General features: G+C 42.8%; 1 protein-coding gene across 1 annotated transcript in view; it reads left to right on the top strand.

Annotated features, from left to right (window-relative positions):
- Window positions 1–17,306, top strand: part of RTTN (rotatin) — a 3,641,098-nt gene that overhangs the window by 322,102 nt on the left and 3,301,690 nt on the right. The window contains exon 8 of the mRNA XM_044067142.1: window positions 1,065–1,155. Within this exon, the coding sequence (XP_043923077.1) occupies window positions 1,065–1,155 (91 nt within the window). The remainder of the gene's footprint in view (window positions 1–1,064; window positions 1,156–17,306) is intronic.

Here is a 17,306-nt window from a genome sequence, read left to right as displayed (position 1 = left end):
ATTGTATAATTTATGTCTACGATTCTTCAAATCAAACCCTGTTACACAAACCCAAAGGACATTCCACAAGGTCAGTGTCTACATCTTTGGCTCATGCAGCCCGCCTACCACTGGACGCTATTTGTGCAGCTGCTACTTGGTCTAAACCACATACTTTCATTTCTCATTATAAGGTAGACAAGGTTTCTAGGGACAGGGCAACCTTTGGTTCCACTGTGCTCAAGAACGTCCTTCCGTGAGTTCCTCAGGAACAAGGAGCTAGGGACGCTACCCATGTGTAAGAACAAACGGCGAGATTGAACACTATCACATATAGAAGTTATGTCCTTACCATAACGTTCCATGTGGAGTGTTCATCTCGCCTTTGTTCTTACAGTCCCACCCTCCCACCCTTAGGAAGAACGTTCTATTTGGTGCCTGGTCTGGAGTATTCTCCTTCTGCTGTTGCAGTATTAGTGTTACTATCATACCCTTGGTATGTTTGTGTATATGTACTTATGTATATAGTTTGGCATGTGTGCGTGCTTTATGTCTGGTTTGCTTGCAAACTAGATCTGAGGTAAAGGCAGAGGGGGATTGTGGGTATTAGATGTCCTCGAGCTTCTTCTCGATGCAGAGCTTGCAGTCGGCCGGCACGGAGCCGAGGATCGGCTCCGAACCCATGTGTAAGAACAAAGGCGAGATGAACACTCCACATGGAACGTTATGGTAAGGACATAACTTCTATTTTGGGTATTTGGAAGGTGCCCTTAAAGGTTTGGAAGCTGGCCAACTGTTGTATCTTATGCAGGATATAACTAGGATAGATAAGACTACTGCAGAGTGGTAATTCAAACATATGCTGTTAGAAGAAGTTTAATTGCACAACTGTACTTTACTGACAGCACTGTTATATTGTTCAACGTGCTCTCTCTCTCTCTCTCTGCAGACAACTTTGTATGATACTGGTAACAAAATTATCTTTGTCTACTTGCTTGAATTCAGGAAACAAAATATTATTCTGTGAAAGCTGTTTGTGTATGAGTATATGTATAACTGCTGATCTGATGATTTTATTTTAACAGTAAATGATGCTGTGAAATGTTTAAAGTTTTCCACATTTCCCTGGCTGACACTGACATCAACAGACAAGCACATTCTGTCATCCAATGAGAGGTACGTTGTGATCCTTGGTTAGATATTAAGTAATAGATTAATGAATGGGTGGGTGTGTTGATCTGAAATGACATACATTCTGAGTAAAAACAAAGCCTAAGGAGCGAGTTTTAATTCAGCAAATGTAATTTGATCTAAAGATGTCTTGATTTTTATCTGATGATCCTTTTTGTTTTTATTAAGTAAGGCTTGCTGCCACACGTCTTGTTAAGAGGTGACTTGGAAAAACGATTTGCACGGAATCATTCAGGGAGCAAGTGGCAGATACGAGAGCTGAATTCATGTCAGCAGGGTCTAGCCTCATACCTCCGTCTCTCTGGCCTTAAAGTTATACTTAAGGGCAGGTTTTCAGAGGAGAAAATATCATACTCTTTCAGGCATATTAATATATTGTGGTGTGCTGCTGTTTCACTTTAACATGAATTTATGAATATTCTGTTAAGAACAGAGTTTAGGAAAGTTCAGGTTTCCTTATGCTGATGCGTATTTTACATAAATCAGATTAATGCAGTGCTAATTTTTTAATTTGGCTCTTTTCATTTAAAATTGAAATGGAAAACACAAAGGAAGTTAAGATGTAGTTGTTTTTATATGTGTTTATCTCTGTTTGTGTTGTCCAGATTCCTTAGTCTGGTATCAACTTTCTATTGCTAATACTTCCTAAATATGCTACTAACGTCATTGATTTTTTTCAGCAGGCACAGACACTTTTGGCTTTATCAAATGGTTGATGAAATCTTCTGTGTTCAGCAGTTGCTTGGTATAAAGGTCTTATGTGATAATTTAATAAAAGGGTATTGCCTTGGTAAGGAGTAGCCTTTACTTTTTTTTGCATTGCTAATTGTGGTTGCATTATTGGCAAGTGAATCAGCACATGCTTCTGTGCAGTAATTTTATAATAGAGTCTATTTTCTGTATCGGACCATTTCGCCAAACCTTGATCACTTGTCCTGGGGTTGTGGCCTCAGAAGTTTTATATTTATTTTGCATGGGTGGTGTTGTGTGAGTTTTCTTCCCACTTTACTCATGGCTGCTATTTTAGCTTTCTTCCAGTTTTCTCAAAGAAAAAAATTAACTCTGGTTATGATACCGTATACTTATATACACACACTAGAGCAACGGTTAAGCCTGGTGCTTGTTTACTGGACTTTACCCTCCCAATCTGTGCTAGGAAATAGCTGATGTGCCTATTAGCTCCATCCTGGATAAGCAACCAAGCCTTCAGTCTCTCGATCGCAATCTGCTCCATTCCACCCTGACTAGCTGTCTAGTCGCACTACTTTTATTAAACATAGCTTACTATCATAACCTTTTGGTAACCTGATCTTATACCAAGCAGGCATAGTAAGTCCGTATTAAAATATTGTGCCTTTGTGATTCTTTTAGGATATGTTTAACATTTAGAGTAGGAATGCGTTGCTAGATAAAGACAATCAGGTCTGCAGTGCAGATATGCCATGTGTGCATTATTTCTTGTTTGCATTTATTTTCAAAGATCAATATGTAATAGGTGTGCCATCAGTTACCTGCTGACTTTCTGAAAATGTGACATCTGTCTCTTCTGTTTTTGGTCGATTCTGTGTTATACTGAACAAAAGTAAACTATTGACTTTGTGTACTGCTGAATGTTTTAAGCTTCTAGGTCATCTTTGTAACCAAACTGTCATGGTACAGTCTCAGTGTCATACCTACTGTCACCAGTTTATGTATGACAAACTGGGATTAATGCTATGTATAACTGCCATCAAATAATATGTAATGGGCAGTTGGCCATAATAGCATATTATAAATGTACACTGCTACCTCAGTTAATAGCCAGCACCTGCCGCACCCAAATAAAATTTACACTAACTTGCTACAGAGCAGAATTGCAGTCATTAGCTATTTGGGCTCTTAACCAAGCTTGTTCTCAACCCATTTCCTTCCAGTGCGATCTTACCAATAGTAACTAAAACTTTAAAATTTTCCAGATGATGTTAATGATATCTCTTTAGTACCAATACCCACTTCTCTGTCTTCATATTAACACGCTGCCAACATACAGAACAGTCTGGCACATAAAACGATCCACCATTAAATATTTACACAGTAGCAATAGCTTTAAGCATCCACTGTTCATAAGGTGGACGACAGCAGTGGAGCTATCATCAGATCTATACACATGTCCTTATAGTAGGTAAACCACGAACCACAATATTATCTTTCAAATTTGCCCTGTACTACTGAACAGTCATTTGGCACATTCCTCCTTCATGTGTGCGAGGGGGAGCTGCCAGTGTGGAGCCATTTTTCAGGCAATCATCATTTTCTTTTCTGTTAGTCCTAGCCCTCTGTACATGTCCAGCAACATGCTCCAGGGTTTAGTATGCAGTGGGCATCAGTGAGGGCACAGTAGCCACTTCAAGTAACATAATACCTCAGGACTGCCCTCCATGGAATCCAGCATTCCCTTATAGTCTCCTGTTTCCAGAGGTGATTTTGTGATGGGACCATGCCCCCCAGGCATATAACCCACTTCCTTCACCCAACCAGCAATGCTGTGCCACTCTTCCCCTCTCTCAGCCAGCAGTAGCATGTGCCAAAGCCTCTGATCACACTCTGGTAATGAGATTATAGTCCATTAATTATGCCTTTATGACAATGGTGTTTACATATCAGACACAAGCTTTTCAAATGGCTGAAAAACTAACTGGTGATGGTAGGCAAAAGAAACGTAAAACTTTAACAACCAACAAAGTAAAACATTTGAAATCAGAAAAGGAAAACCAAACCTTGTATTTCATTTAAGTTGAACGCTTTAATTATTTGTATCCATACAAAGAACTCCTTCAGAACTAGTTAAACTCTTGGTGACTTCCTTATATAACAGCTCTATGTGTCACATGACTAATGAGCTGGTACAAAAAATTCCAATAATGAAACAATATGCATTCTATGAGAATCCATAATTTATAAACAATGAAATGTAGCAAATTTATCTGAAATATACATAAAAATCACTAATAAAACAATCAAATTCTTTGAGCTTTTAAAAGACATTTCATTTTAACACCGCTACTGAGACTTGGTGCTCTATCTGCTGCCAAAATCATTTGCCATTTCACATTTTTACACTCAAGGATAGTATCTCCTGTAAGCAGTTTACTTGTTACATAATCTAAAACAAAGAAACTAAACTTTCCAAAATTAATACAGGCTTCAGTGTGCTTACCCAAAGTGTTGCCGAAATCTTTATCTCTAATGGCTAATATGTGCTTGTAAATTCTCTGTGAGAGCTTACTAGTGAAGTTACCCACATAGAAGCTCTTGTAGAACTCGCATGGTTTCAAATAAACAACTCCATCTGAGTCACAGGTTAATCTGATTTTTGCCCAATATTGTCTGCCTGTATGTTTTAAAGCAATGCTCAAGCATTTACTCGAGTATTTACAGTGCTGTCCGAGAAAAGTGCCCAAAGGTGATAAGCAATTGACTTCCTTAAATTGTGCACTTTCCATTACTGTCCTAATGTCTGTTCTTTTTTAAATAAATGATGTTCTTCGTGTTTCACTGTTGCAGTCATCACATTTGGGGTTATCTGCTTGCAGTAGCCCTCAGTCGGCCTAATTAACAAAGTCTTGGGTCCTGCGTCGGTTGCTGTCTTATCTTCCATGACGTCAGGTAGCTAGGGATATAAAGCATGCAGCCAACGCCATTACATCAGTCTTTCTTGCTGTGTGATGCCCGAAGCAGAAGCAGTTTGCAAGTGCCTTCGGCCGGCTCCTAAAATTTTCATTTTCGAGTTTCAGAACCGAAGTCTTCAACTAAGCTAAGTACCCCGTTGGGGAAACTTTTTCTTTCTCTAAACCAATGTCAGTAAAAGTCAATAATTGTATTTCTTGTGGAAAGCAAATACCTCATAAAGATTTTCATTCGTACTGCATTCCTTGCTTAGGCCCAGACCACGACGTACCTCGTTGTCGGTTTTGTGCCTTATTTAAACAATGAAATATTCATCATCGGTTTATTTACACTTCTAAATTTTTTGGTACTCGGTTCAATTATCCAGAAATGGCTTCAGTAAGCCACCTGACTACCGACATTCCAAAAAAACGCAAAGATAGAGACAGACCGCTTAGGTCCAAAGCTGCCAATGCTTCTCCTAAGCTAGTCGCCAGTTCGCCGGTGCTCAGTGAGGCGCTTTCGCAGCCCCTGATACCCGCTACTTCAGTTTCGCTGGTCTCTACTGAGACCCATTCGGAGTCCGGTATGCCGCGAGATGCTTCTTCAACTGTGGAACTTGCAGATGTCTCTACCTTGGATGGGTCTGGAGCCCCTGTGCAGGCACCGGCTTCTGAGGGTTTGTTCAGGCGTACTGACTTGCATATTAAACCGATCCCATCTTCTTCTTCAAGGCCTAAAACTCGATCCATGCCTAGAAAACTGACGCCCAGACCGCATGGTCAGGCCTCTATGCCTAAAAAACAAATGATAAGAATGGCTGAAGACCTTATTACTCTAATCAGGGGAAGCCACTCTTCCCCCTCTAAGAGACCTAGGACTGAGTTTCCTTATGATTCTTCTGATCAAGACTCTGAAATTTCTGTTTCCTCTGATGACCAGGATTTACCCTTATCTATCTATGAGGATTCTGATGCAGAGGACTCCATTCCTTCTGCTTCCCCTCCAGAGGATTTCTCTTTTGGTGAAACCTTGCATACTCTAAGAGAGCATTTTCGCTGGGAAAGCCAGGATTACTCTGACTCTAAAAAGAGGCTTAGGGATTTCTTACTGCTGCCCCAACACAGGCCATTAGCTATCCCCCCTGTTCTGGACATTGTTAATGATGCCTTCTCGGAATCTAGCTTGGCCCCTGACTCTTTACCTCCTGCTCCCAGAAAACCTGATAGGTATTACAGGGTTCCTGACTCTCACAAGTTCCTCTTTAAAAATCCTACTGCTGATCCTGAGACCATTTCACAAGGAACCAGGGCATTAAGGCTACTACTGCCAAAAATCCTACCCCTTCTGATAGAGATTCCAGGGCACTGGATAGATGGGGTAAGAAGGTATACACTTCTGCAACCTTGGTCATTAGGGCCTTAAACTGCCAGTTTCATATGTTAAAGTATCAGCAGCATATTATTGGATTGCTTAAACAGAAAATTATGTTGATTGCTGACTGTGCTGAAAATAAAGATTTACAGGATTTAATGCATTCTGCTGAACAAGTTGGAGAACATACTTTGCAATGTGGTTTTGATTTATTAGAGGCATCTTGCAGGGCTGCTGTCACTGGGTCTTTACTTAGAAGGCATGCTTGGCTTAAGGAGCAATGTTTGCCAGATCATGTTAAAGCTAAATTGCTGGATGCTCCCTTAAACCAAGACCACCTGTTTGGCAACAAGGCAGAAGAAGTACTTAAAAAGATGTAGGAAAAAGCTAAATATATGCAAACTGTTAAAGATTTCCTGCAAGTACAGCCTCCCAGATTTAGCAGGCATTGGCCCTCTAAGAATTGGTCCTTTCCTGCCTCTTCCAGGCCTTCTCAGTCCAAACCCAGAATCTGCAGAACAACCAGGCTTCAGTCTCAAGGTACTCACAGGACTAATCAGTGGGGGGCTCCCACTTCCAAAACAGGGAGTAGTAAAACTCCCCCTGATGGTAAACTGTTTCAATGACTTAACTTTAAAACTTCCAAGCCCTGCACAACTGACTGTTTCTTTAGGGGGAAAGATTGCCCTACAGGCAAAAAATTGGGAACTCATTACCCAGGACAAATGGGTTTTAAATATAGTTTCCCAAGGATACAGATTCCACTTCCACTCCTTACCAACCCAAAACGGTTGGCCAGATCTACCCCCAAATCAGTGGGCAGAGGCTCAAAAGCAAGTTCTCTCTCTCTTAAGTATCAGTGCTATTCAGCCTGTCCCAGAAGAGGAAAGGGGGCAAAGTTTCTACTCAAGACTTTTCCTGGTGCCCAGAAAAAGACAACTCCTGGCGTCCTATCCTAGACCTCTCGTTTCTAAACACATTTTTGGTGATCCCAAAATTCAAGATGCTAACTCTTCACCAGCTGATTCCTATGCTGGGCAAGGCTACCTGGTTGGCAACAGTGGATTTAAAGGAAGCCTACCTGCACATCTCAGTAAGGGAATCTTGCAGAAGATACCTACGCTTCAAAGCAGGCTACATGCACTATCAGTTCTCTGCACTGTCCTTTGGCTTATCTACTGCGCCCAGGGTATTCAAAAAGTGCCTAGCTCCAGTCATTGCATTTTGTAGGCAAAGAAATTTTCAAATATACCCATACCTGGACGATTGTCTAATTCAGGCAGAAAGCCAGGACATACTATTGAATCATCTGGCGTTTGTACAGAAATTGCTAACTTCTGTAGGGTACACCAAAAACTAAAAGAAATCACATCTTGTACCCTACCAACAAATATTATTCCAGGGAGCAAGCTTGAACACAACTTCCCAGATGGCTTTCCTCACGTCAGAGAAGCAAGTTCATTTGACAGCCTACTTCAAACTACTGGCCACAAAGACCCTGCTATCTGCAAGGAAAATACTGCAAGCCTTGGGGTTCATGGCCTCCTGCATTCTCTTAATTACATATGCAAGACTGCATATGAGGAAACTACAGTGGTATCTAAAATGCCTATGGTGTCAACATTCTCAGGATCTAGAAGTGATGATTCCAATCATACCTTGTCTACAGATGGAGTTCCTTTGGTGGACAGAGGCCTGCCACCAAAACAAGGGACTGCCATTCACTCTACCCCCTGTCGCCCAAACCCTAACAACAGATGCATCAGACTATGCATGGGGGGGCTCACCTGGCAGGGAGGTGCATTCAGGGCAAATGCAACCCAAGTAAAATGCACCTGCATATCAATCAGAAAGAAATGTTAGCTGTACAGAATGCTCAGACAGCCTTTAAGGACCACATTCTTTCAGAACAATTAATGGTAAAGACTGACAACACCACTGTTATGTGGTACATAAACAAGCAGGGGGGAACCCACTCGTACCCTCTTTGCAGACTAACCATGGCACTGTGGAACACAGCCTTGAGCTATCAAGTCCACCTACAGGCTCAATTCCTGCCAGGAAAGCTGAATACACTGGCAGATGAACTAAGCAGAAATCTTGTGGACCCACACGAGTGGAAACTGGAACCAAAGACATTCAACATGTTGAGAAACAAATGGGGGAACCCAGAGATAGACCTGTTTGCCTCCCCCCCCAGAACTACCAGTTGGACAAATTCTGTGCAAGGACTCCTCACAAACAAGCTTGGAAAGTGGATGCCCTGTCCTTCACCTGGAAAAATCTATCAGTTTATGCCTTTCTCCCTCTGCCTCTCCTCTCCAAGGTACTACTGAAGATCAAACAGGACAAACCAAGGACAATACTGATTGCACCAGACTGGCCACGCCAACACTGGTACCCCCTTTTGCACAGTGTGTCACTGCGACACCATGGCACCTGCCTCAGACCCCTGCCCTGCTGTCCCAGCGGGAGTGCCAGATTCTGCACCCACAGCTTCAAACCCTGAACCTGGCAGCCTGGCTAATTACCTGATCTCTCCTTTACCATCCCTCAGTAAGCAAGTGTTGGATGTCATTCTGGAGGCAAGGAGGCCTAGTACTAGAAAATCCTGAGCTGAAAAATTGAAAAGATTCTGTTCCGGGAACCAAACTCAGGGGATGGGCACAGCAGCACCCAATTTACCACAGATTCTTCAATACTTAACTGATATGCTTCACAAGGGCCTTCCTTTTCCTCCATCAGCATTCATGCCTCAGCCATTTCAGCTCATTACAGCACAGAACCACCTCTTCTCTCATCCACTGCTGAAGCAGTTCCCCAGAGGGGCCAAAAACTTAAGACCACCCAAGAGATTCCTTACTCCAGCCTGGGACCTTAACTTTGTATTAGTAAAACTCACTCTACCTCCTGCAAATGCTGAGTTGAAATTCCTTTCTTGGAAAACAGCCTTCCTTTTGGCCATCACTTCAGCAAGAAGGGTGTCTGAATTACAGGCCCTCATGGCAGTGGAGCCTTTTATTATCTTTCATGCGAACAGGGTGTCTCTCAGGACCAATCCCTCCTTCATGCCCAAGGTGGTATCCGGTGTGGCCCTTAATCAGTCCATTCATTTGCCAACCTTCTTTTCTAATCCACAGAACAAAGGGGAACGAATACTGCCTCCTTAGATGTGCACAGACAACTTAGATTTTACTTGGACAGGACTAAACCTCTCAGGAAATCTGAACAGCTGCTGGTTGCATTTGCTGCAGGGGCAGACGGGGAAGGCCATTTCAAAGCAAACCATTTCTAAATGGATAAATCATTGCATCCATTTCTGCTATAAGCACCATGGAAAACCTACCCCACAGGGGATAAGACCACATTTGACCAGGGCTGCATCTACCTCTACAGCCTTTCTCAGAGGTGTCCCTACCAGGGACATCCTAGAAGCTGCTGCCTGGAGTTCTGTACATACCTTCACCAAGCATTACCATTTGCCAATTTTCTCTAAATCCAGAGCTGGCTTTGCCACTGCAGTCTTGCAGGGCCTTATAGCTGGTCTTAATGCTGTCTGATTTCCTCCTCCCATCCTTAGATTTGGGAATCTACCCAAATGTGATGACTGCAACAGTGAAGCACGAAGAACATAGTACAGTTGTGTACACTTACCATAAATGTAGATGTTCGAGTGTATTCACTGTTGAAGTCCTAGTTACCCTCCCTCCAGCCCCCTGACTTTTATTGGCTATACCTCTATTCTTGTTTACTATGCTTAAAGCTTTTTGGTGTATTTGCTTTTTTGTTGGAGGTGTAACCTTGTATATATAATTGCTTCCCATTATGGGGGCACCTGACATCTGGGGCAAGAAAAACTGATGTAATGGCGTCGGCTGCATGCTTTTTACCCCTGACTACCTGACGTCATGGAAGATGAGACAGCAACTGACGCAGGACCCAAGACTTTGTTAATCAGGCCGACTGAGGGCTACTGCAAGCAAATAACCTCAAATGTGATGACTGCAACAGTGAATATACTCAAACATCTACATTTATGGTAAGTGTACACAACTGTACTGTTCATTACCAATAATTTTAGTTAAATCTTTGTTCCCCAGGAATATCTTTCAAATTTTTTACTGCATTTTTAGTGCTTTCTGAACCTAACTTAACAGAACAGATCAAAGCTTAATTGTTCTACTCTGTTTCACTTATGCAACAGTATGATCCAATATTTTTTAATACTCTCAAAATCTAGACTATCTAGTTACCGGAAGTCTTGTCATAAATAACAACGTGGCCAAGTCTTATATACACTGCCGTTTGATAACATTGTTTCATGAAAGATGGATGTTGGCTGTTATAAAACAAATAATTAACAAAAAAGTGCTGTTCCTATAAATATTACCATGAAAACATAACAACTTTACAATGTCAACTTGGTCCACAGTAATAATCTTAAAAAATCAGTGCTAATGTTTAAGCCACTGAAGTGCTTTTTGAACACTTCTTGTTCATGCCACAAAAAATAAATTATCGATATAACATCTGTCAATGGAAAACTTTACAAGTAATGGAAGAGTATTTAATACTTCATGTTCCTACCAGATCATAACCAAATTGGTGATCACTGATGCCTCTCCTGCACCAATGTCCACAACTTTTAGTTGTCTGTAATACTTTTTATTGAAAATGAAAAAAAAATAATGTGATGTTGTGTTATCTCACCTTCATTCTGTACTGGTTTGGTACGGAACCAATCCCCTGGTCCGACTCGGACGTTTACTATAGCTCAATATCTTCAAGTAGCTCATGGGTTATCTCCTATCCCAGGATGCTGTAAAGAATTCCCCAGATCTCGTTTGCTGCAAAAACAGATTGGATCCTTCAAAAGGTTCTGGCTAAGTGATTTCTCTAAACATTTTTGAAAAGAAAATTTGATATTTCCTTTCATTTTAAGCTTTAGACTAGTAGTTACTTAGTGTTAGCTTAGTCTTATCTTAGTTTAACTTTAGAAACTTGAGTGTGTTGTGTTTATATTGTGGCCGTCGTTTGTATTTTAGGCCAAATTTTTACTCCCTATCACGACGTCCTAGTGTGTGGTTATAACAACAGTAATAATTCTTTTTGGGCTTGTTTATTGAGCAATTTTATTTAGTTGTATTTAGTAGTTATCTTAAAGGGTTGTTTGTTGTAACCCATTTTTTCTGATGAGTGTTATAGCTTGATTTTAGCTATTTCCTCTTTCATGTGTGCTAGCTATTAGAATTTATGGTTACATTGTGTGTGTGTGTGTGTGTGTGTGTGTGTGTGTGTGTGTGTGTGTGTGTGTGTGTGTGTGTGCGCGCGTGTGTGTTTATATTTTTCTGTAGCTTATTAATCCAGCTCATTTTTACTTAGAGAGCGGATAAGCCCATTGTGTGTTTTTTTCGTCAGACATATATATATATGTGTGTGTGTGTGTGTGTGTGTGTGTGTGTGTGTGTATATATATATATATATATATCTATATATATATATATATATATATATATATATATATATATATATATATATAGTTACCATGTCCAAGCAAACAAAGGATACAAAAACCCTCTGGGTTCAGGAAGTGCTCATAATGCACTCAGAAAATGTGTGATGGTCATAGTGTATGTGCTTACTGCTTGGGAGCAGTACATTTGCAGGAATCTTGCTCAATTTGCCATTCGTTCAGCTCGAGAGTTCTTCTCAAAAGGAAGAACAAGCTGATTATTAAAGGTTTGTTAAAAACTTCTTTTTCAGATGCCTTAGAAGAGGGTCAGAGCCCTACAAAAAATACTGCTTCTTCTTCCTCTCAAAAATCGGACAAGACATCAAAGAGATCATCCTCTACTTCTGAATCTGAACCATCAAAAAAGTTACTCAAGACATCATCTTCGGACCCGAAATCTGTCAGGCCCAAGAGACCAAGCACCTTGGCTCCTTCCATTTCGGAGCCATTGGTACCTCATGCTCGGAGGCAGTCCCCAGAATTGGTGCCAGTTTCTCCAATGCTCAGATCTCCTATCTTGCAGGTGGTAAGATCTCCAGCTCCCTCCTCTCGATCCTCCAGGAGGCTTTCTGATGATGTGGATCATATGGTGCGGAGACTTTTGAGTACACTGGCGCTGTACAAACATTTGTCAGAGCCAACCCAGAAGGTTCCAGAACCGACCAAACCTGCCCTTTCACCATCGATTCCTCCTCTGACCCAACTCGTGGTTTCGGAGCTGGAATGCATGTAGCTGATTGTAGTGGAACTGTCGGAGCCGAGACCTGCTCTAGGTTCTTCTGCCCAGACTACTGCTCCAACTTCTTTAGTGCCGTCTGAGCTCAAGGAGGCTAGGAGTCAACGTTCTCTGGTTGGGTCCGGAGAGGACAGTTAGATTGGATATTTTTCAGATCCGAACTTGCCTCTCAGGGTTTTGGCGCGGGTGAGCTCAGCTCCTAGATTGGCCTCGGAGCCAACCCCTTTGGTGCGTGGGATGCCTTCTGGTTCTTCGGAGCCAGGAGCTTCCTTGTGCCATGGGGCAGGGGCTTTGAGACACTGAGGAGACCGCTGTCCCCATGGACACATCCACTCTCAGAGATACACTCATTCTTCCCCTTAAGACACCGGTGTCAGACTCAGCAAAACTGCATCCACACATGACGTGGAGACCCATGGCCTCAGGACACCCCATTGGGTGAACCCGTCTCTTCCGAAACCTCTCCTGAATACCCTTCTGAAGAGGTCCCTCAAAAGAAATTATGTAAGAGGAAGCATAAGGACTCCCCAGAAGAGTCCCTAACATCTGACACAGACCTTGATGAGTCAGAAGGATCCCCATGGTCACCCTCTGAGGATGTCTCCTTGGCAGACATTTTAGAAATACTTAAGCAGAGAGGTGGCCGGAAGCCCATCAACCCTTCTGAGGAAGAGTCTGTTTACCCGAAGGCTTTTGGGTCTCGCCCTTCCGCCACTTGGGTGTCTCCACCTTTCAACGAACTTATGAACCTAGTTTGTCAAAAGGCGTAGTAGACTCCAGATTCAGTGGATCCGGTCCTTCGGAGAACAAATAAGTACATTACATCCCCCGAGGATAAAACTTTTTTTACAAAAGGTGTCCTGGTAGATGCTATGGTGATGGCGACGGGTTCCTATTATGTGATCGAACTGCAACAAGTTCAAACCCAATATGGTCAAAACCATATAGTTGAACTTGCTGATGTTCGAACACATAAAAAAAAAAGGATGCAACAGTAAACTAACTGTTGCAAGCAGGGGGGCAAGCCCCCCTTGCACCCCCCATCCTCCGCTCTTTAAATATACCAACTCCGAGACCGGGCTATAGTGCGGAAAGGGAATATTTCCCTTTACTGCACTGTAGTGCGATCTCGGAGTTGGTATATTTAAAGACCGGGGGTGCAGGGGGGCTTGCCCCCCTACTTGCAACAGTTAGGTTACTGTTGCATCCCCCCCCCCCCCGTGTTTGAAATTTTGAAACATTGAACAGACAAGTTCGATATTGCCGTGTTTGAAGTTTCAAAACTTCGATCACGTAATAAGAACCCGGTGGCAGCAGCCACTAAGGAGGAATTGTCAGAAACATCCTCTACTGTCCAGCCTCTGACCAAAGAGTCTTGTATGATGGACAGGTATGGAAAGAACACCTTTTCTTTAGTGATCTTTACACTCGGGTCCCTGAATTATCTCACGCATTTCACCAAGTTACAGAGTCATCTCTTGAAGGCGCTAGGAGATGCCTTCCAAGGTTCAGTAGCTGTGGGATTATCAGACAAGGTTGCCTCCCAGCTCTTCACCTTAAATTCAGTAGTAAACTCCTCCATGACATTCATTTCCTATGCAGCTGATGGAGTGAGTAGGGCAGCTGGTTCAGTAATTGCCTTAAGGAGACATTCCTGGATGCGCTTGTGTAACTTTCTGGAGCCCTTTAAGTCTTCCTTTGTGAACGCTCCCTTTGATGGCTTGTTCTTGTTTGGGCTGAAAGTAAAAGACACTACCAGGTGCGAGCAGGAAGGAAAGACTGTCTCTGCCGTAGGAGCCCATTTTTCCCTGCCTTCTAGACCTTATCCAAAAGGTCAAAAGGGAGGGAAAATGTGGTTTCAGAAATCCCAGAGAGTCTTTCAAGGCACACATGGTGAGTCTTCCCTCAGGAGTGGGGGGGGGGGGGGGGCAATAATGGAAGATGCCAACCATGTGGCAGAGGGGGTCCGCAAAACCAGTGTGACCGGGAATCTTTCCTTGGAAAGCCCTTCCAGCACTCCTGAAAGGAGGTCAGCTTGTCCATCTCTGGAGGCAGTTGGGGGGGGGGGGTTGCTTATCTTTGTACGCAGAGGCCTGACTAAAAGTAATACAAGACATGTGGGTACAAAGCATAGTATTCAAAGCCTACTCCATACCCTTTTCCTTCTCCTTCCCAAACTTAAAAGTTGCCCCGAATGTTCCACCCAGTCAAAGGGAACAAGCAACATTAGAAATACAGAAGTTGATAGAAAAAGTGTCATCCAGACAGTCCCCACAGACCAAATAGGATCCAGAACTTACTCAAGGTTCTTTTTTGTTCCAAAGAATGCAGGGAACTGGAGACCCATCTTGGATCTCAACAGACTAAACAAGCCAGTAGAAAAGTCAAAGTTCCAGATTGTAACACTGCAGTCAGTACTCCCTTTTCTGGGAGAAGATGATTGAATGTGCTCTGTAGACCTCCAGGATGCATACTACCACATAAAAATGAACAGGCGATTCAGGAGGCATTTTCTGTTTCAGCTGGGAGCTAGTCACTATGAGTTTCGAGCTCTGATCTTTGGTCTTACTTCAGCCCCCAGAGTGTTCACCAAATGCATGGCAGTAGTCACGGCTCACTTGTGGCGTCTAGGATTCCAAGTGTTTACGTATCTAGATGACTGGCTCCTAACTGTCACCACCGAGCATTTACTAACATAGGCAGGAGACACCACATTAAATCTCTGCTCCCGCTTAGGGATCACGATAAGCCACAAAATGTCTGCATTATTGCCATCTCAACATATCGTTTTTACAGGAGAAGATCTAGACACCACAAAAATGGTAGTAAGGCTTCCGCCAGAAAGAGTTTGTCCAACGAAGACCGGTCTTGACCCTCCTGTTTAAGAAGAAGATACAAGCAAGAATAGTTCTAAAAGTGTTGGGGACCAATGGCAGCAGAAATATCTTTGGTTCCATTGGCGAGGCTCAACATGAGGATTCTGCTGTGGCTTTTGTTCACTCAGTGGTCCATGCAGGATCTCCCCATGTCTCATCAAATCTTGATAACAGAATCCTGCAAATCTTGATAACAGAATTCTGCAAGAAAGACCTTTGGTGGCTTTGCTTGACTCGTGACTATAGGTCAACCCTTTGTTCTCCCCAACGTTGTAGCCACAGTGGCCTCAGATGCTTCCTAGATAGGGTGTGGGGGGTATTATCTGGGAAAGACAGTCCAAGTCACTTGGCAGGATTACGAGGCCCACTTGCATATCACTGTTCTAGAGATGAGAGCAGTACTTTTAGCATTGCAAGCATTCCAGGACAGTCTTCCACTGGGAACTATAGCAATGCAGACAGGAACATTTCAGTTGTCTGGTACATAAACAAGCAAGGGGGAACCAGATCTTATCCCCTTTGTGGAGAGGCCCTGAGAGTATGGCAGTAAGCGACCTCCTCCAAACGTTTTCTGACAGCAGTGCACATCCTGGGGAAATCTGTTGTGATAGCAGACAAACTCAGCAGGGTGATTTTGATGTCTCACGAGTGGTTCCTAAAACAAGCGATAGCGGAAATGATTGAAAGTGGGGCCAAGCTTGCTGTGACCTCTTTGCCACGCCCGTGAATGCCAAATGCAGCAGCTATCTTGCCCTAATCCCCCCTCCGGGGGAATCTCCAAGGGATGCACTTGTACACGATTGGCCCCTGGGTCTCCTTTGTGCCTTTCCTCCATTCCCATTGATACCCAAAGTTCTTCAGAAAGCCAGTGTATTGAAAGTCCTTAGCACTAATCGCTCCTTACTGGCCTTGTCAAATCTGGTTCCCCTACCTATGGCCTCATCTTCAAGAGGAACCTTGGATTCTGGACCCAGTTCCGTATCTTCTGACACATCTGTCAGGAACACTGCACCCATCTCTCAAACACTCAAGTTGACAGCCTGGCTGCTGTTATTCCAAACAGCCATGCTACCTGACCTTTCACCTTCAGTGCAGCGTATTTTGATTTCCTCTCATAAGGCTTCTATAAGAAAATTATATGTCAGCAAATGGAAGAGATTTTCCTCATGGGCCTCGAAAACTATATTGATCCTTTCTCTGCTCCATTATCTTCTATACTGCAATTTTTAGCAAAATTATTTAATGATGGAGCAGCTGCAGCCACTATTCGACTTCAATTAGCAGCGATCTCAAATTTCCATATAGGAGAGGTGGGGCCGAACATGTCCCACAGGCTTTACAAAGCCTTTCTGAGAGGTACTATGCTCTTAAGACCGCCAATTAAACCACCAACTACCCCCATGGAACCTAAATTTGTATTATCCTGGATGATTCTCTCCCCATCTGAACCTGCATCATCCTATGACTTGAAGTTCCTGTCATGGAAAACTATTTTCTTAGTAGCTATAACTTCAGCTAGGAAAGTTTGAGTTACAGTCATTGTCTATCAAACCTCCATATATGCTGTTTCACAAGGACAGAGTCTCACTTTGTACAAATCCATCCTTTTTACCAAAAGTATGTTCAGAAGCAAACTTAAACCAGCCCATAGTTTTACCATTTTTTCCCCCGAGTATGGCAATAAAGCAGAGTATATGCTACACCAGCTAGATGTACATAGGCAATTACGTTTCTACTTGCACAGAACAAAAGACTTTAGGAAAACTGACCAGTTATTTGTGTCCTTTTCACACTGTAAAAAGGGTGGTCCAGTTGCTAAGACCACTCTGTCCAGATGGTTGTCAGACTGCATTACAGTCTCCTACAAATCACAGAATAAACAACTTCCCGACAAAGTAAGAGGCCATTCTACCAGAGCTATGTCTACTTCTTCAGACTTTCAGGCAAAACTGCCAATTAATACCACTTGTGCTGCAGCAGTATGGTCACGGCC

This window comes from Protopterus annectens, chromosome 3.part1, assembly GCF_019279795.1.
Source record: "Protopterus annectens isolate FY-2018-M chromosome 3.part1, PAN1.0, whole genome shotgun sequence".
NCBI classification, from domain to species: Eukaryota; Metazoa; Chordata; order Ceratodontiformes; family Protopteridae; genus Protopterus; species Protopterus annectens.
Note: the sequence above shows the minus strand (reverse complement) of the source record. Positions and strands in the feature narration are given on the sequence as shown.